Source organism: Crocuta crocuta, unplaced genomic scaffold (assembly GCF_008692635.1).
Source record: "Crocuta crocuta isolate KB4526 unplaced genomic scaffold, BGI_CrCroc_1.0 scaffold125, whole genome shotgun sequence".
NCBI classification, from domain to species: Eukaryota; Metazoa; Chordata; class Mammalia; order Carnivora; family Hyaenidae; genus Crocuta; species Crocuta crocuta.
Window position 1 is genome coordinate 9,349,156 of NW_027531143.1, and position 21,076 is coordinate 9,370,231.

At 37.8% G+C, this 21,076-nt stretch overlaps 1 protein-coding gene across 1 annotated transcript in view; it reads left to right on the plus strand.

Moving 5' to 3' along the window:
* The first annotated feature begins 7,855 nt into the window (after nt 1-7,855).
* Nucleotides 7,856-21,076, plus strand: part of CLCA1 (chloride channel accessory 1) — a 31,317-nt gene continuing 18,096 nt past the window's right edge. The window contains exons 1-4 of the mRNA XM_077771036.1: nt 7,856-8,032; nt 13,503-13,643; nt 13,811-13,958; nt 15,927-16,032. Coding sequence (XP_077627162.1) covers nt 7,871-8,032; nt 13,503-13,643; nt 13,811-13,958; nt 15,927-16,032 — 557 coding nt within the window. The 5' untranslated portion in view covers nt 7,856-7,870. The remainder of the gene's footprint in view (nt 8,033-13,502; nt 13,644-13,810; nt 13,959-15,926; nt 16,033-21,076) is intronic.

A 21,076-nucleotide genomic window follows, 5' to 3' on the forward strand; every position in this document is an offset into this window, starting at 1 on the left:
CGCTTAGGTCATGATCTCGCGGTTCATGGGTTCAAGCCCCGCGGCGGTCTCTGTGCTGACTGCCAGCTCAGAGCCTGGAGCCAATTTCAGAGTCTGAATCTCCCTCTCTCTCTGACCCTCCCCTGCTCACGCTGTGTCTCTCTCTCTCCTAGAAATAAAATAAAAAAATGTTTTTTAAAAAAGAATATCCTACTAGAGAATGAATGGGTTAACCAGGAAATTAAAGAAAAATAATTTTAAATACATGGAAGCAAATTAAAATGAAAACAATTATCCAAAACATTTGCGATTCAGCAGTCCTGAGGGAAGTATATTGCAATTCAAACCTATCTCAAGAAACAAGAAAAGTCCCAAATATACAACCTAAACTTACACCTAAAGGAGCTAAAAAAAGGCACAGCAAAAAAAGCCTAAAGCCACAAGAAGGGAAATAATAAAGATTAGAGTAGAAATAAATGATATAGAAAGAACAACAAAACAGATCAATGAAACTAAGAGTTGGTTCTTTGAAAAAATTAACAAAATTAGTAAACCCCCAAGCAGACTTAATAAAAAGAAAAAAAAGAAAGGACCTAAATAGATAAATCACGAATGAAAGAGGAGAGATCACAACCAACATCATGAAAATACAACAATTATAAGAGAATATGATGAAAAATTACATAGACACAATCTGGACAATCTGGAAGAAATGGAAAAACCCCTAGAAACTCACGAACTACCAAAACTGAAACAGGAAGAAATAGAAAATTTGAACAGACCCAAAATCAGCAAAGAAATTGAATCAGTAATCAAAAATCTCCCAACAAACAAGTCCTGGGTCAGATGGCTTCCCAGGGGAATTCTACCAGACATTTAAAGAACAGTTAATACTTATTCTTCTCAAACTATTCCAAAAATAGAAACAGAATAAAAACTTCCAAAGTTATTCTACAAAGCCAGCATTACCTTGACTTCAAAACCAGACAAAGACCCACTACAAAGGATAATTCAGGCCAATATCCCTGATGAACATGGATGTGAAAATTCCCAAGAAGATACTAGCAAATTGAATTCAACAGCACATTAAAAAAATTATTCACCAGGATCAAGTGGATTTTATTCCTGGGCTGCAGGGCTGGTTCAATATTTGCAAATTAATCAACATGATATATATACCACATTAACAAAAGAGAGGATAATAACCATATATGATCTTATCAACAGATGCAGACAAAGTATTTAACAAAAATATAGCATCCATTCTTGATAAAAACCCTCAACAAACTAGATATAGATGGAACACACCTCAACATCATAAAGGCCATATATCAAAAACACACAGCCAGCATCATTCTCAATGGGGAGAAAAGGAGAGCCTTTCCTCTACAGTCAGGAACAAGACAAGGATGCCCACTCTCACCATTACTATTCAACATAGTACTAGAAGTCTTAACTTCAGCAATCAGACAACAAAAAGAAATAAAAGGTATACAAATTGGCAAGGAAGAAGTCAAATACTAGTTGCAGGTGACCCAAATAGAAAATCAAAAGATTCCACCCCAAAATTGCTAGAACTAATACAAGAATTCAGCAAAGTTATAGGATGTAAAATCAACTTGCAGAAACATGTTGCATTTCTTTAAAATTTTTTAACATTTATTTATTTTTGAGAGACAAAGCATGAGTGAGGGAGGGGCAGAGAGAGAGAGGGAGACAGAGAATCCAAAGCAGTCTCCAGACTTTGAGCCGTCAGCACAGAGCCCGATGCTGGGCTCAAACCCAACAATGGTGAGACTGTGACCTAAGCCAAAGTTGCATGCTCAACCAACTGAGCCACCCAAGCACCCCAAAACATGTTGTATTTCTATACACCAATAACAAAGCAGCAGAAAAAGAAATCAAGAAATCAACCCCATCTGCAACTGCACCACGAACAAAATATACCTAGGAATAAACTTAATTAAAGAGATAAAAGATTTATACTCTGAAAACTATAGAAGACTTATGAAAGAAATCAAAGATGACACAAAGAAATGGAAAAGCATTCCATGTTCATGGATTGGAAGAACAAACATTGTTAAAATGTCTATACTACTCAAAGCAATCTACACATTTAATGCAATCCCTCCCCAAAATACTACCAGCATTTTTTGCAGAACTACAACAGACAATCCTAATGGATTGGATGGAACCACAAAATACCCCTGATAACCAAAGCAATCCTGAAAAAAAAAAACAAAAAAACTGGAGGCATCATGATTCTGGATTTCAAACTATATTACAAAGCTGTAGTCATGAAGACAGTATGGTGCTGGAACAAAAACGGACACATAGATCAGTAGAACAGAACAGAAAGCTCAGAAATGGAGCCACAACTACATGTTCAACCAATCTTTGACAAAGTAGGAAGACTATCCAATGGAAAAAAGACAGTATCTTCAACAAATGGTACTGGGAAAACTGGATGGTGACATGCAAAAGAATGAAACTGGACCACTTTCTTACATCATACATACGAATAAATTCAAAATGGATGAAAGATTTAAACGTGAGGCAGGAAACCATCAAAACCCTACAGGAGATCACAGTCAGAAATCACTTTGACCTTGGCTGGAGCAACTTCTTATTAGACACATCACTGTAGGCAAGGGAAACAAAAGGAAAATAAACTATTGGGACTTCATCAAGATTAAAAGCTTCTGCACAGAGAAGGTAACAATCAACAAAACTAAAAGGCAGATTTCATAATGGGAGGAGATATTTGCAAATGACATAAGGATTAGTATACAAAATCTATAAAAACTTATCAAACTCAACACCTAAAAAACAAATAGCTCAGTTAAGAAATGGGCAGAAGACAGATATAGACACTTTTCCAAAGAAGATATCCAGATGGCTAACAGTCACATGAAAAGATGCTTAACATCACTAATCTTTAAGGAAATACAAATCAAAACCACAATGAGATCCCACCTCACACCTGTCAGAATGGCTAACATTAACAACACAAGAAACAGGTATTGGTGAGGATGCAGAGAAAGGGGAACTCTTTTGCACTGTTGGTGTGAATGCAAACTGGTGCAGCCACTCTGAAGAACAGTATGGAGGTTCCTCAAGAAACTAAAAATAGAACTACCTTACAATCCGGCAATTGCACTATTAGGTATTTACCCAAATAATACAAAAATACAGATGTGAAGAGGTACGTGCACCCAACGTTTATAGCAGCATTATCAACAGTAGCCAAACTATCGAGAGCCCAAATGTCCATTGACTGTTGAATGGACAAAAATGCCATTTGTAATAATGTGGATGGAACTAGAATGTATTATCCTAAGTAAAATAAGTCAACCAGAGAATGACAAATACCATCTGATTTCACTGATGTGTGGAATTTAAGAAACAACCAGATGAATATATGGGAAGGGGGGTGGCGAAGAGAAGAGAGGGAAACAAACCACAAGAGATTCTTAATGACAGAAAGCAAACTATGTGTTGAGGGAGGGAGGTGGGTGGGAGATGGGCTAGATCGGTGATGCATACTAAGGAGGACACTTGTGATGAGCACTGGATGTTGTGTGTAAGTGATGAATCACTGAATTCTACTCCTGAAACCAATATTGCACTGTATGTTAACTAACTAAAATTTATATTTAAAAAAAGGAAAAGAAAATAAAGAAAGAAATGTAAAAGACTTAAAATAATCAAAATAATCTTAAAGAAAAACAAATCTGGAGTGTTTACAGTACCAGATATCAAGACATACAAAGCAGCAGTAATTAAGACTATATGCTACTGAGGTAAGGATAGATACATAGACCCATGAAACAGCAAAGAGAGTCCAGAAACAGTCCTGAACACTTTCAGTCACCTCACTCAGAACAAAAGCACAACTACAATTCAATGGGGGAAAGTATGGTCTTCTCCATAAATGATCTGGGCCCCTGGCTAGTCATAAAGGAAAACAAAACAAGGCAAAACTTTTGAATCTTCCCTTACACTATATACAAAAAAATACCTTGAGATAGGTCACAGACCTAAACATGAAAAGTAGAACAATAAAGTATAACAGAATCCTGTTTAGTATTTTCTGAACTTGAAAAAGCTGTCTTAAATATGATGCAGAAAACATTAGCCATAAAAAAAAGATTAAGTTAGAGTCCATTAAAATTAAGACCCTCTGTTCATTCAAGGGCACCATTAAGGCAAGCCACAAACTGGAAAAGCAATTTACAGTACATATATGCAACAAAGGACTCAAGACCTAGAACATATAAAGAACTATAAATCAATAAGACGACCTAATTAAAAATTGAGCAAAAAGACTTGAACAGGCACTTAACAACAGATGACATCCAAATGACCAAAAATATATGAAAAGATGCTTAACATTAGTCATCAGGGAAAATGCAGATTAAAACTACAGTACAATATGATTACATTCCTCTTAGAGTGGCTAAAATCATATGGACTGACAGTACAGCAATCAGTATAACCACTTCATAAAGTGTTCATCAGATCAACTAAAGCTAGACATATGTATATTCTTCGACCCAGAAATTCCATTCTTGGAATATACCCATGAAATTGATGCTTATGGAAGTTTTACTTACAATAGTGCAAACAGGAAATAATCCAAATGTTCATCAACAGTAGTTGGTAAGCAAATAGTGCTATATTCTTAAAATGCAATACAATGGATAAAGAATATATTACTGTTCCATGCAACCTGGGTGAATTTCATGCAGTGAATGCTATGTGAAAATAGCCAGATACAAGAGGATGTACTGTATATTTCTATTACATGAAGTTCAAAAATAAACATAATTAATCTATGTGCCAATGGAGGTCAGAATAGTGATGACCATTTGGGAAAGGAACACAAAAGAGATTTCTGGGTGCTGGAAATACTTTATGCCTTTGGCAAAAGTTTGTCTCTCAGGGTATTAACCCCTTGCACCTCTGGTTTGTGTCATCTGGCCCATCCACACTGCCTCTGACAAAGCCAGAACCCACTTGCCATGGTGCTATGTTTTATCTGAGCCAAAGCCTCTGTGAATCTGTTTAGACCAGACTTGGATACCAGAGAGAGTGGAGCTGCCACTCCAGCCTAATAGAGGCCATGCTAAACTAGGCCCTCTCCCTGGGGAGTCCGAGAAGATGAGGTGGAGATGAGATGAGGCAGTCATGGCAGCAGCATGGACTCTCCGTTGAGCAAGCAGCCAAGGCTTAGTGAGCAGGAAAGGTCAAGCAAATGTGGGGAAGCACCTAAACTGGGTTTCTCACAACTTTGTCATAGATAACTGCAGAAGCCACAATTCAATAAAGGCAGGGCAACTAATGGCTCACACCCCTTGGGAATGAAAGCTCAGGTTACACCAGCAGGCAAACAAACAATACAGATTAGCCAAAATGTTGGCTAAAAGTGAGGGAAATTGGTGATCAAGGAAGGAAATAAATATCTATAATGACTGTGAAAATTAATATACGGCAACCTCACTAAAATGGGATCAGGAGGATAGAACTGGAAGCTGGAAGGGGGAACCATACCACTCAATGTCAGTTACAAGAAGAATTGTTAATTACAGTCCCCAAAAGAGAATAATCAACAGGAAAGAATCATCCATTATAGGCCTCAACAGGGAAAGAAGTACATGGTATCTCCTATAAGAAATCAACTGTACCTGCAACTCAGCCAATTTCTCCAATGGACTTTCCTTCAAAACAAACCCTCCCAATCTTCATAAAATAATGCACCCTTCCTTTTTTTTTGTGACCTGTCTATGGTTTTGCCATAGCTTGCATGCCCCAAATTAAAATTCTCTGTTACTCCTGAATAAATCCATTTTTGCTGGCAAAATAACTGACTTTTATTTTAAGATTAATGGTCTTGAGACCAGCCCTAGCAGCAGACACTAATTTTTTCAATAATTCTCTTGCTTTAGGTTTTTTAGGAGATTGCAATTGGCCACCACTTTGTCAGAGATTCTATGAATGATTGGACTTGTACCTTCTCTTGAAGAAAAAGCAAAATAGCTTGTGTTCACACACACACAAAAATGCCAACTCTACATTATAATATTGGAGCTAAATATCATGGAAGAACAAGAGTGGATATAAGTAGTTCATGGGGTAAATCGTGTTGGATTTATCTTAGAGAACCCCTTGGATTTTTTGGGTCCCATCTATGCACTGGACTGTCAGTTACTCACTCCCGTTCAGTTCGTACTTACTCCTTGAGAGACCAACTGGGTCCACTGCCAGAAGTCAACTAGGCACCACTTGGAATATAGCTCCTTATATACCACAAGGCATGGAATCTCTCTTTCCAAGCTACTGCTGAATGGACTGGACAACAAAGCCAGTAATTTCAGGGGAGCTGATCATCTATAGGAGATGAGAAGCCTAATACTTCCTCTTCCTCCCACCCATGGACTGTTCCAAGGCATGGTTTCTTTCTATAGCCCATTAGAGGACGTCCCAAATGTCAGGGCAAGTACACCTGCAGGGTGGCCTGCTGGGTCTATTCATTGTACCACAGTGGCCAGTTTAGTAACATTTCACTTTTATTGCTTCCCAGCCATCCTGAATATTTCCCCCTTTCCCTCACTCTCACTGCTCTGCTCTGGGATTAAACTCTCCAATTAACACATAAGCTTGCCCTAGACTTTGTTTTTTAGGGAGGCCAGGAAAAACATGTGTAGTTGGGGGCGTGAGATGTTTTAGAATCAAAAGTTTTGATGTATGATAAATGCATATGTTTATTCAATAAACATTAAATAGATTATTTTTGCACCAAAGCGTATTTAGGTCATCTGGACAACTACTTTAGAATTGGATGGATATTCCCACTATTTCAATGCTTTACTTTCAATTGCTTAAAGATTATGTACTTGAGCAATAAATTCTATTTATCAGCTGTAAGTACCAATCTAATTTTAATGAGCCAATGTCAAAGAAAGGGGATACACAATGTGAAATTGATGCTTATCACAAATGAAGTCTTAGGATGAAGGGATATTTCAAGTAATTTGAATACAGTAAATTGGTAGACCAACTTGAGTTTCCATCTGAGGTTTGACAAATTTAAAAGTCTATGAAGTACATGGCAGTCCATAATTCATGTTCTGAGAGACATTTAGTTTCAATAAAATAATTTAATGTTGTTAATTTGAATTATATTGATCCATGGGAGCTGCAGAATAGAAAAATAAAGGTCTGATGAGGTAACTGGAGGGAATTTGCTTTGCATAGTGATATGTAAATTTTATCTTTTCTCTCCATTGTAAAATATTCAATAATATCTATGTTGCTTTCTCATCTTTTTTGATGCAAGTGGATTGTATAAGAGAGCATCAAGAGGTGATGAGTTTATGGCAAGATCAATGATTATTAAAAAAGAAAGACTACCATGATAACTGGGTATACTTACACTTAATGAATGCTCACTGAATATGCAGAATAGTCAGGCCTCCATGGGGAGGTGAGAGTTGGAGGGTGGTGTTGGGTGGGTCAGTGTCCCTGGTTCAGCAAACATTTGTAATAAGTAAACATCTTTTAATGGCCGAGCTGCTTGTCACCTGTGAGTTCCTCCACGGAACAGGATGTGGGCTCCCCACCCTCATTCCCAGCATCTGGCACAGGTGTAGACAAGGCTAATCATCCTTTCAAAGTGAAATATTTGAAAGTACACAGAATTTGAGACTAAACTATATGTATTGTTCCTTATAGTGAAAGAATTTTGGGTCAAAGGGTTAAACACTGTGATAAAACACCTCTGATAACTTGGAAAAATGCGTGTCTATATATTCATATATATAGGGGTAAAGAAAGATACCTCTAAATGCAACATTCTCCAAAGGGAGAAATCAAAGTGTAATGTACAGCAATGGGGTCATTTAAGTGCTCTGTTTTCATCTTGGTCCTTCATCTCCTGGAAGGAGTCATGAACAATTCACTGATTCAGCTGAATAATAATGGCTATGAAGGCATTGTCATTGCAATTGACCCTAATGTGCCAGAAGATGAAACACTCATTCAACACATAAAGGTAGGTTCAAAATGGTAATTATCCATGCTTTAAAAAAATTTTTTATCTAATTTTTTTTTTGATGTTCATTTATTTTTGAGAGAGAGAGAGAGACAGAGTATGAGTGGGGAAGGGACAGAGAGAGAGAGAGAGAGAGAGAGTCACAGAATCCAAAAGAGGCTCCAGGCTCTGTTAGAGCTGTCAGCATAGAGCCTGATGCGGGGCTTGAAAGCCGTGAACTGCAAGATCATGACCTGAGCCAAAGTCAGACACTTAACCTACTGAGCTACTCGGATTTCCCTATGCTTAAAAAAAAAAATTAGGTGTAATATTGTGATAGAGCAAACATGAGTTCTCTAACTCCAGCTGTGTGACACTGCCAAATTATTTTCATGTCTGAGCATGTTTCTTCAGCTGTAAAATATAAATAACACCGAACTATTAGGATTCTTGTGACAGATGAGATCATAAATGCAGTGCACATAACTTAGAGTTTGATACATCATTGGTGCTAAATAAATGATGTCTACACTGACTGGCTATGGACGATTTCATTGAAAACTGTTTAGTTTTGCGCTAAGGCAGGGCCAGCTACATTTAGCAGAGAGTGTACAATGCTCAGAGGATAATTCCATTGCTTAATTTTACCATTGGTTTATATCAGATTCTCCTTTTATTCTCCTAATTGTAATCCCCTTCTCTGTGATCCTTTTTAATATAGGAGTCCAGGATGCAAATCTCTGACTTAAGAACAATCCTGACCTTTCCAATGAAAGGAAACTATGCATTTTACCAGCCGCAATGCAAGGGACTCTCTCAGGGCTGCTGGGCGGCCTTGTCTCACTTGTTACTTCTCTGATGGGGGAAGGAAAAACTAGGGCGACATCTAACTTCTGTAAAGGGGAGGGAATAGGGAGGGAGCATACAACAGCAAACTCTAAGGATAAGAAGGAAATGCCTTAAAAAAGGCAAAAGTGTTAGTCTGTAAAAGGGCGATAATAGTAAGTACCATCCTCACAAACTTTGTGATGATTAAACTTAACAACGCATGCATATAAGGGAAGCTGAGTTAAGGGTATATGAGAACTATGTACAATTTTTGTATGTCTTCTTTAAGTCTAAAATTATCTCAAATTTTTTTAAAAAACTAAAAAATGTATGCATAATGTCTGATACACAGTAAGAGCTCAGTAAATGGTAGGCACAGTCATCAATCACCAGCCCCACTTTTAATCTTTCTAGATCAAAAGATCCCTGGGGCGCCTGGCTGGCTCAGTCAGTTAAGCATCCAACTTTGGCTCAGGTCATGATCTCATGGTCTGTGGGTTCAAGCCCCACATTGGGCTCTGTGCTGACAGCTCAGACCCTGGAGCCTGCTTTGGATTCTGTGTCTCCCTCTCTCTCTGTCCTTCCCCACTAGCTCTCTGTCTCTGTCTCTCAAAATAAGATAAAGACATAAAAAAAAAAATCCCTCTTAACCAAGTCAAAGGCAATGAAGCTTGTTTCTGGGCAAAGTTCCTTCATGTGAGTTCAGAAGTTAATAGTGCAAGGGCCCCAAAGGTTGCCCCCAAAGGTTCTTTGCTCTGAGCAGAAGCAAGGCCAGAAAGATGGAGTTTGGAAAGGGGGCCATCTCTACCACCAAGAGAATGTTGGTGTTGGAGAAGTGCAGCAGTGATGGGGGAGGAGAAGCTTACCTGTTTAAGTGGAAGACTATCAGGTTTACCATTGGTGAAAGAGAACTTTACATCTTTTGAAGTCCCTCAAATCAGAAACCTTGGGTAAGTTTTTGATTACCTCTATCTTTAGAAATGACATGAGCAAAAATGAAGTAGCTCACTTAAAGTTACAAAGTATGGAAGAAAAATTGTGGCCCCCAGCAATGTTTCTGTCTCTGGGTAGACATTCAGTAGGGCTCAGGAAATATCAGGAGGAGGACACAGATGCCTTATCTTGAATGACAATGGTCATTTGTATTTATATTGTGCTTTAGAGCTTTCAAAGCTCTTTCATCTCGCTATCTTTGGGGGTTTTCCTCCTGAGAAATGTACTTTCTCACTACAGTGATTAAATTCACTTTCTGGTATGAGCCCAAAGTGAGTTGGGTATAAGTTTGTTTCCACATCTTCTTTGTAACAGGGCAATAGTGTACTCTGTGTCCCAGACTAGTTAATAAAACTGTGTTCCTCACTATTTGATGTTCCAGATCTGCAGAGTTGAGGGACCTCACTGTTCGCTTTGCTGCGTTTTCTGGCCATCCCTCACTCTCTGCTTTCTAAGGGAATTCTCTTCTCATGCCCTTGTGGGGCAGAAGCTTCTAAGTCAGCTCTTAAATACTGGTTTTAGCAGGACAGTCCCTAACGTTTTTCCACATATAATACCGGCAGATGGCACTGCAGCAGTTCTATCCACCGCACCTACATTCTAGTCAGTTTTAGTTACAGAAGTAACAAAACACACAAGAGGCAATGAGACTAAGGGAGAAACTCACTCTCTGTTCGTGTGCTCTCTCTCTCTCTCTCTCTCTCTCTCTCTCTCACACACACACACACACACACACACACACACACACACATTAAAAATACACAATGGGAGTAGTCTGGGGTGTTCTCAATGTGTGGGGGCCCAGGCACCTCCTGACTTGGCACTCCTGGACAGTTTGCCACTCATCAAAACCACTTCATTCATTCATTCTTTGTTCATCTAACCAACAAATATTTACAGGGCATTTACAAAATGTCAGTACCAGGAATCCACTGGTGAATAGTATACTACCTCTGCCCTTAAGGAATTATCAGCCCATCCTATAAGCTGTTATCCTCAACCTTCTCCAAACCTCATAAGTCTAAATGTCTATTTGGATGTGAAGTCACCTTCTCAAAATCTGGAACAGATACTGAAGCAAAGATTCCTTATTAATGTTTCTATTAAAACATGGAAGACAAGAAAATTTCATGCTGCTTATTCTTCCTGGATATACTGAAAATTCATATTTCACAAGTCAAATTATAATATAATACTCTAATGTAGGAAGTTTTATACCTACTTTTAAACTTTTTGGTGATCTTAACTCAGTAATTTTATTTTTCATTTTATTTTTTTAAAAATTTTAATGCTTATTTATTTTTGAGAGAAACAGAGTATGAGTTGGGGAGGAAACAGAGAGAGAGAGAGAGAGGGAGACACAGAATCTGAATCAGAGCTGTCAGCACAGAGCCTGATGCAGGGCCCAAACTCGTAAGCTGCGAGATCATGACCTGAGCCGAAGTCAACACTCAACTGACTGAGCCACTCAGGCACCCCCAGTGTTTTTACTTTTTTTAAATGAGACAATAGTATATTATCCTAGTGATTGTTAAAAATCTGGCTTTGGGAGAAGGAAATGCAAATTACAAGAACTTTTAAAAAACTGTCCAGGCAGCCATTACTATCACTATTTGAAGGGAGGGAACTTGAGGCTCACAGAGATCAAATAAATTCCCCAAGTGTCTAATTTTTTGTCTATGATTTCTTGAATAGCTAGGGCATGATAAACATTTTTGGTTAGTTGATTTACATGTTGAGCTGTATGAATCTCTTGGACTAATGCAATGGTAGAAACAAAATTGTATATGTAAAGGTCAATCTTTTATGAGTAAGGGTCATTAGCCTGTTCAGAGCTCCAGGGAAGTATTGATGAAAACAGGATCTGCCAGAGACATGACGGCTGTTCTCATAATCATAAAAGAAGTTCCCACCATAAGTTCCTTCACAAGGTGCAATCATCATACCAGGGTCAGAATAAGGGGACAAGTCACTCCCAATACCAATCAACAGGGTACCTTGGGGGTCGGTACCCAAGCAGAAATAACTGAGTGGGGGGTGGATATCGGTCATCATCTGATGGCAAAAACCTTGCAAACTTGCCTTAACCTCACAAAGAAAGAGCTTTCTCGACTAGTGGGCTCAGAATGGCTCCCAACACTGTTAGGAAGTGGCAGAGCAGGAGTCACTCCTGCATCAACGGGCAAGTACTGCTTCCCCATGGAATGATGAACTGTTTCTGCCCCTAAGGCCAACCCTGCCAGGCACTGGACTCTGGTCACTCTGGTCTGCTCCAGCAAGGACAGTCCTCCTGCAATCACCCGTTTTTCTCTTACATTATCTGTTCTTTTCCATTAGCACATACATATGTTATAATAGTTTCCATTTTTAGAAAACAACAAAGCAAAACTTCCTTGTTCTGAAGTCCTCTTTCAGCTACTAGTTCATTTCTCCATTCCTTTTTAATTTACAGAAAAACTTGACCTGTTGTCTGTATTCACCGTCTCTGCTTCCTCATCCCCTGTTGTGTTGAACTCACTCATATGGAGCTTTCATCTCTATTCCACTAAAATGGATCACTCAGGTCACCAAATCCGTTGCTCAGTTCTTAGTCTTCATCATACTTGATTGCTCAGCAGCATTAGAAACCGATGAGGAGTCTCTCCTTCCTTAAACACTCTCGCCTCAGTGCCTTCTGATTTCGTCCCCAGGCACCTGCTGTTCCCTCTGAGTCTCCTCTGCTGGCTCCTCCTCACCTCGCCCCTAAATGCGTGGCCTGAGGGCTCGGTCTTCAGCCCTCTTCTCTCCTATGTCTATACTTGCCTTTGTGCCTTTCAGTGGTTTTCAGTCCTCATCGACCCAATACTCCTTCCTATAATAAATCTCTTACAATACCCTCTCTACTGTTTTGTCATGAAGCAGCTCAGGGAATATGCAGAGACACTTAGAATTTAACACTACAGCTCTTCTCATTTTAGAGAAATAAAGTCAGGCATAACTTGAAGAGAAATTAATTATGCCACTTCCTTACACTGAACACACTTAGTACTACCGTAAAAATAAATACTCTCATAACATTTAGTTAACCCCAAAATTATTACAGGAGCCAGCAGTGCTACCATCACATTCATTTTAATTTGAGTTTCTCTTCCAGTACTACTTGGTATGGGACTTTGGGACCTATACTCTCAAGCTGTCAGTTTCTCCCTTAAAGGTTTATTGATTCTCAAAAGATCAAGTTAAATGAAACCAATAACTAACATTTCATAAGCACTTGTGCTAAGTAAACACGGTTCTGAGTGCTTTCTTGATTTCATTGCTCCTCATGACAACTAGCTCCTCATGAGCTAGTCACTAGAATATTTTCTACTCTATATGTGGGAGAAACTGAGGTTCAGGAGGGCTTGAGGAAATTGCCTGATGTCCTGCCATAAGTGGTAGAGTCAGAATTAGTGTCTGCCTCTGGAGTCTGCATTGTCAGCCATTATAGTGAGACACACAGCATGTGGTAAGTACTCAGAAAAGATCAGCTATTATTATTAATAAAAGGTATTTCCACATTTCCCCTTCCCATCTTGATAAATACCTAGTCTTTGGAAATGTGAAATACAGTTGTAAATTTGAGTGATTGGCAATTTTGCCTATTTTCTGTCATAACTGTGCTGATTATATATGTTTTCCTTTTTCCCAGGACATGGTGACACAGGCATCTCCCTATCTGTTTGAAGCTACAGAAAAAAGATTCTATTTCAAAAGTGCTGCCATTTTGATTCCTGAAAAATGGAAGACAAAACCTGAGTATGTGAGACCAAAACTTGAGACCTACAAAAATGTGAGAATATCAAGTTCTTTTTTTCACATTCAATTTTCTTCTCTAATTCAGATTTTTTTCATCAAAAATATTCTAGAATCAAATGAAATTGTTTCAAAATACTCGAGTGAAAAAGGTCAATTCATTTGCTGAAATTTTGTAATAATGATTTTTTTATTAAATGTCAGGCTGACGTTCTAGTTGCTGAACCAAATGTTCCCGGTAATGATGAACCCTACACAGAGCAGATGGGAAACTGTGGAGAAAAAGGGGAAAGGATTCATTTCACTCCTGACTTCCTAGCAGGAAAAATGTTTGCTCAATATGGACCACAAGGTAGGGCTAGAGATAAAATATTCTGCTATATTTCTCACAATTTAATGACTTTATGTTCAAAGTAGATCAACAATAGCATTATCTGAGTAAGCACATATAAGTGAAATAAATTATTATAACTTTTTATCACTTAAAATAGTGATTCAGAATAGTGTATTTCTCAGTTAAGATTTAATTTCTTTATAGTTAGCATATATGTGTAAATATAGTATTTCTAGTTCTTAGAAATTGTTATCAGATAATATTATATTATACTTTCCAAGTATAATCAAATGTAATTCATTTTAGATAGTTAGGTTAACTAATAACTAGTACTAGGTTTCCTTGCTATCTTAAAAAGATTAGACCCAGTTTGATTTTCTTCATAAATAGGCAAGGCAGAGAAAACAAACAAAAGAGTGCTAGCACCTCCACACCCCACCCCAAATACACGAGTGCCCTTACACAACTTATCAGAAAGAGGAGTCAAACAAATGTACCTCTTTGTTGTTCCTTCACAACACTGCATCTCAACTCCACAACAGGAAAGGAAAATTTCCAGCCTAGGCTCAATATGTTTTTAATTGATTTACCTAAGTGCTCCATCCCACTCCTGAGCCCACCTCAGACATCAGAGTCACCACATATAATGTCATTCCTTTATAACCTCTTCTTACTGCCCTGTGACTCCATGCCTGCTCCCCTATGACCTTCCCTTACCTTTAAGAGGTCATCAGTTGTTCCCCAGCACTGACAGAATAGTCTAAATCTTTAATGTGAGATTCTAGGTCTTCCTTAGTATGCATTCCTTCATATACCCATCCAAATTCAGCCTACCTAGGAAATTCCAGGAAAACTCAGCTGAATAGAAGTCACTAAGATTCATGCAAAATTAACAAATACTTACGGCATGCCTATTAAGTTCTAGGCACTATTTGCCAAGGCAAGACAATGAAGAAGTCATGGTGTCTGTTCTCATGGAGATAAATGTCTAGTGTGACAGAACAGACTAGAATGTAAGGAGTAATGAAAATATAACATGATAAGGGATCATAATGGAATATAATAAAAGTGCAAAGGAGGGGTATATGGAATAGTTTGAGGATGTCAGAGAAGGCTCCTAGGTAGAGATAAGCCTGATTTTGAAAGAGGAGTAGGGATTACCCACAGAGAGAGGGAGAGAGTATTTTGAGCCAGAGGAAAAATATGTGAAAAGAACAAGAGATGAGCAAGAGCATGGTGTGACTCTAGATAGCAAAAAGAGTTTAGGAATTCACTGTGATTTTAGACTTTTGGTAGGGTGAAGAACAGCAAGAAAAATGGCTTCAGCGAGGAGCAGGGCCTGGGTCATCAGAAATTTTGTGTGCCATGTTGAGATGTTGGACTTAACCTGAGCACCATTGGGGAGCCATCTAAGACTAGAGATACGTCGGCCAGTTGAATGGCTATTGCAGTGATTCAGGAGTAGGTAGCAGTGCAACTGGAAAGAGGAGACTAGGTCAAAGCAAAAAGGCAGAGTTGTAGTAGACAGGCCTTGAGGGTTAACCAGATATGAGCCATGAGGGAGAAGGACATACTGGGGATGCTGCCCTAGCGGCCTTGTGAATGCCTCTGGCTTCCACAGCAGCCTGCACTGACCTCCATCATTACACTTGAACCACTGGTGATTTTAGTTATCTGATCATTTGTGTCATCTGCTAGACCGTGAGCTGTGATAAGGACAGGGCAGTTGTTTCATCTTTGTGTGAATAACTGCCTGGCACTTACCAGTGCCTGATTAACATTTGATGAGCCAAAATAAGTAGCTATATTTTAAAGAAATGTGCAGTTGTCATTAGATTTTTTTTTCCCTAAGGAAATCAAACCTTTACTTGAAAAAAATTAACATAGCAAAGCATAATGATGTTCGGAAAAATTACCTTCTCCTAGTGTGAGAAGATAATTTTGTCATTCTTGTGGTAATCAGGTGTTTAAAATATTTTCTCACAGGAAGGGCCTTTGTCCATGAATGGGCTCATCTGCGATGGGGGGTATATGATGAGTACAATGATAAACAGAAATTCTACTTATCCAATGGAAAAAGACAAGCAGTAAGGTATGTGTATTTTAATTTAATTTTCCCAAACTATTTTTTAAGTTTATTTATTTTGAGAGAGAGAGAGAGAGAGAGAGAGAGCATGTGCATACACGGACACTTGTGTGTGTAAATGGGAGGAGGGGCAGAGAGAGAGGCAAAGAGAGAATCCCAAGTAGTCTCCACACTATCAGTGCAGAGTCCAAGCAAGAAGGAGAGCTCAGTCTCACAAGCCTTGAAATTCATGACCTGAGCTGAAATCAAGAGTCAGATGCCCAACTGACTGAACCACCCAGGCACCCCATCCCAAACTATTTTAAATTGCAACCATTTTTTCCATGAGTTGATGACTTCAAAAATACCAGTTTTTTTGTTATGTTTTCTTTCATTCTCTTAGTGCCTTCTTTTTCCGCTTCCCATGAAATGACTTCTTTTGTTCACTTTATAAGTGCTTCAAATAGTTGAACTGTCTACTCTGCAGCTACAAATCATTTGCCTGTGTGTGTGTGTGTGTGTGTGTGTGTGTGTGTGCATCTATAAGAAATCCATAGGTACTATGTCCAGTGTCTCCATCTTCCTATGTCAGAATCAGGGACGTAAGTCAGTCAAATGGGATTCTTTAGTGCCTTGAGGGCAGAATGGTATCTATGTGGATTTGATCAGTACAAATGGGCCTGGGAGGGACTGTGGAACTTACATGAATGACAATCCAAATATTAAATCAAAATTTATCCCAATTTAAATTAAACTTTCTGTACTGTCAACAGAAAGCAAACTGAAAGTATTATAATGGCTGATTATTTTATGGGTGAGTTCGATTTAAGCAAATATAAACTGCTTTAGTACTAACATAAAAGACCGGGAACTTCCCAATTTACTTTAAAGAGTGAGCATAATTTAGATACTAAAACCCAACAGATGGTTTGAAAAAATAATTCTGTAGATACAGTTTTCAAAAAGATTTTAAATTAATGGATAGTAAATTATATCTGGTAGAATTGAGGGAATAACAAACATACTAAGGCCAAGTAGGATATCTTCCAGAAATTTGAAAATATTGTGATATTAGGTAACTAATTAATATGGTAGATTGAGTATAGAAGAAAAACAGTGATTCCAATAGATTCTCAAAGGAGTTGGATAATTTTGCACACTTATGCCCGAATTTAAAAACAACTTCTTTTTTAATGACTAAAATTTGGTACAACAGTCCTCTCTACTTCTGTCTTCAGTTCTGCTTGCCTGACGCTGTTCAAGGACAGAAACTAGGGTTGGGTTCAGTTACTGTCTTACATGGTGCAGCTGTTAGCAAGGGGAGCAGTGCTGGGCTCAGCGCTCCATCTCGGCTTCTCAGTTCTCCCACAGGAGCATTACTGCTCACCATTTCGCCTTTCTTTACTACATTCAAACTCTGTTAGCTAGGTCCACTTCTGTTGTATCTTCCCTCATTGTTACATCGTGTCAGGCATACATAGACATTATGTGCCTTCTAGAACCAGGCACACCCCTCCAGATTCCTTTACCTTATTCCCTCTGCACCTCACAGACCATATCCCAGGGGCCTTTCCCTGATGTGATCCTGTGTTGGACTGACCTCTACAGTCTCACCCAAAGGATGCCACACCAAACCCAACATCTGCCTTCCACACTTCTCTTTTCTAAGCTTCCACATAGTTGGATGCTGTATGTTCCCTCAAGAGAAAAACTCATTAGTAAGGTTATTAGTCCTTCCTAGAGATATTCTAGACATATTTACATATATGGGATATTCTTCTACAGATAACATTAGCAAAGCTGACATGATCACCATGTCCTCTTAACAAAAATTTAATTATAGCATATTAATAATATTTATTGCTTCTTATCTTCCAAATACTTTTGGAGGCCTAGGAGCAATTAAAAAAATGAAGGTACTGATCCCAACAGAAGGTTACTTCCTTAATATGATACAGAACATTACCTGAAAGCCAATATCCTTTGTATTTAATAGAGAAATGACAGACACATTTATAGGAATAAGGATGACCACTATTAGCACATTCTTTGTTTAGAAAGTTGTAGCCAACGCAATAACACCTTAAACTAAAGAGTTGAAAAACAGTGGGGGCATGGGGCACCTGGGTGGCTCAGTCGGTTGGGCGTCTGAATTCAGCTCAGGTTCGATCCCCGCATCAGGCTCTCTGCTGACAGCTAGCTCAGAGCCTGGAGCCTGTTTCCGATTCTGTGTCTCCCCCTCTCTCTAACCCCCCCCTGCTCACGCGGTGTCTCTCTCTCTCAGAAATCAATAAAAAACATTAAAAAAAAAACAGTGGGGGCAATAGGGGGCTGCTACTCAAAAGGAAAAGAAAAAAATTGGATTTAAATGGATGAGACATAGTCTACTTAAAAACCCAAGGAAATAGATAGAAGTTAAAATTGACGAAGTCAATAAGGTGACTAGATACAAAATGAATATTCAAATTGCTTTCCATAGATTAACAATAATGAGTTCAAAAATATAATGGAAAAAATTTTCTCCATTTAAGATAGCAATTAAAAATGTAATAAAAGTAGGGGGAAGAGATCACCTCACATTGTCAGAATACCTAAACTCAACAACACAAGAAGCAACAGGTGTTGATGAGGATATGGAAAAAAAGGAACCCTCTTGCACTGTTAGTGGAAATGCAAACTGGTGCAGCCACTCTGGAAAACAGCAACGGAGGCTTCTCAGACAGTTCCAAATACAACTACCCTATGATCCAGCAATAGCACTACTGTGTATTTACTCAAAGAATACAAAATCACTAATCCAAAGGGACACATGCATCCCTATGTTTATAGCAGCACTATGTACAACTGCCAAATTATGGAAGCAATCCAAGTGTCCATTGATAGATGAATGAATAAAGAAGAGTTGGGAGATATATATATATATATGTACATATATATATACATACATATACATACATACATATACATATATATATACATACATCACACACGCACACACACACACACACACAGGAATATTATTCAGACATAGAAAAAGAATGAAATCTTGCCATTTGCAACAACATGAATGGATCAAGAACATGTAATGCTAAGTAAAATAAGTCAGAGAAAGACAAATGTTATATGATTTCTGTCATATGTAGAATTTAAGAAGCAGAACAAATGAGCAAAGTGGAAAAGAGAGAGAGAGAGAGAAACCAATAAACAGATTCTTAACTAACTGAACAAACTGATGGTTACCAGAAGGGAGGTGGGTGGAGGGAATGGGTGAAATAGGTGATGAGGATTAAGTAATGAGTGCATGCACTTGTTGTGATAAGCACCAGGTAATTAAAATAAAAACTTAAAAAAAATTTTAAGTAGGGTCAACTCTAAGAAATGTGAAAGTCATATTAGAATAAAACAATAAGAGCCTTCTAAGGAATTTAAAAGAATATCAAGATAAGTTGAGAGATTTTAATTCATGGAACATGTAAATTCAACACAATTAATACATACATTTTATGAAACTAGTTGACATACATCTCATTTTTAAAATCCTAGAGATCATTCAGTAGATAGTAGCTAAGAACAGTTTTGAAAAAGAATATTAATAAAGGGTAATTTTACTTATTGACTTTTAAATATACTTTATAGTTAAAGGCTACATTAATTAAAACAATGGAGGCTGATGGACACATATATAATAATTTATTATTTAATACAGCCAGAATTACAAATTTATGAGGAAAGGCAGAATTTCTTAAGATATCAGGGCAATTTTTAACTGTGTGGAAAAAAATTAACAGAGCTTATTCCAGTTGGAATAAGTCTCATTAAATATAATGAGTAAGAAAAACTAGATTAATATTAATAAACATTGAATTTTTATTTGGTAAACTTCTTTCTATGCATTCAAGAATTGGAAAAAGACATAACTAAATAACTAAAGGAATAATAAATTTGGCAACGTATGAATTGAAATTTTGGCTGTACACAAACCAAACACAAATTAAATAAAAAGGTAAAAACAAAAAAAATTTACAAAAATTAAGAAACCAGACTTTTAAGAGCTTAGTATTATAACACATAAAGAACTTTTTAAAACTAGAAGCAAAATGGTAACTCCCTAATAGAAAAATAGACACTGGAGAAGAATAAATGATTCACAAAAGAGGAAATAAAAATGGCCACTATACATATAATAAATGTTCATGTTTACTAGTAATCAATGAGGTACAAATGTGAATAGGATGGGAATCACTTACTACCTAGTAAGTAAAGCTACTCTCAGCGGAAAGGGCACTCCACAGATGGTTGTTAGAGGCATGAACTGGCACAACTTTCCTAGAAAGCAATTTGATGACACATATCAAATCTGTAAAATGTTTCTTATTTTTTGATCCAGTAATATCGCGCTTAAAAATCCGCTTTAAGCAAAATGATGGAATGGGCTGTATCAACAGACTTTAAAATATTCAGACTTTTACTATGGGAATCAATCATGTACCAAACTTGGAAACAGAGCCAAAACTTCATGTGGAATTTTATTTATTCATTGAAGTTTTACTTTTAGTACTGACTAATTAGTACCATATTTGTACTAATTTGGAGGGGGGAGCCTAAATTAAATAAATTAGGCTACAATCATTTTATAGTTTCAAAACATACAGCTATTAAAGTCACATTTAAAAAAATTTTATTTATTTCTAGGAGAGAGAGAGAGAGACACAGCGTGAGCAGGGGAGGGTCAGAGAGAGAGGGAGATACAGACTCTGAAATAGGCTCCAGGCTCTGAGCTGGCAGTCAGCACATAGCCCGCCGCGGGGCTCGAACCCACGAACCGCGAGATCATGACCTAAGCGAAAGTCGGACGCCTAACCGACTAAGCCTCCCAGGCGCCCCTAAAGTCACATTTTTAAAGGATATTATGAGTTATAGTACATTAAAATCTTAAGTATACTAACATAAGTTTTTTTTAAAAAGCAGGAAGCAAAGCTATATATGCAATGCTATGTTGATAATATAGAGAAGAAAATGCAAGGGTGTTATATGGAAACCAACTTGACAATAAACTATTTTTTAAAAAAAT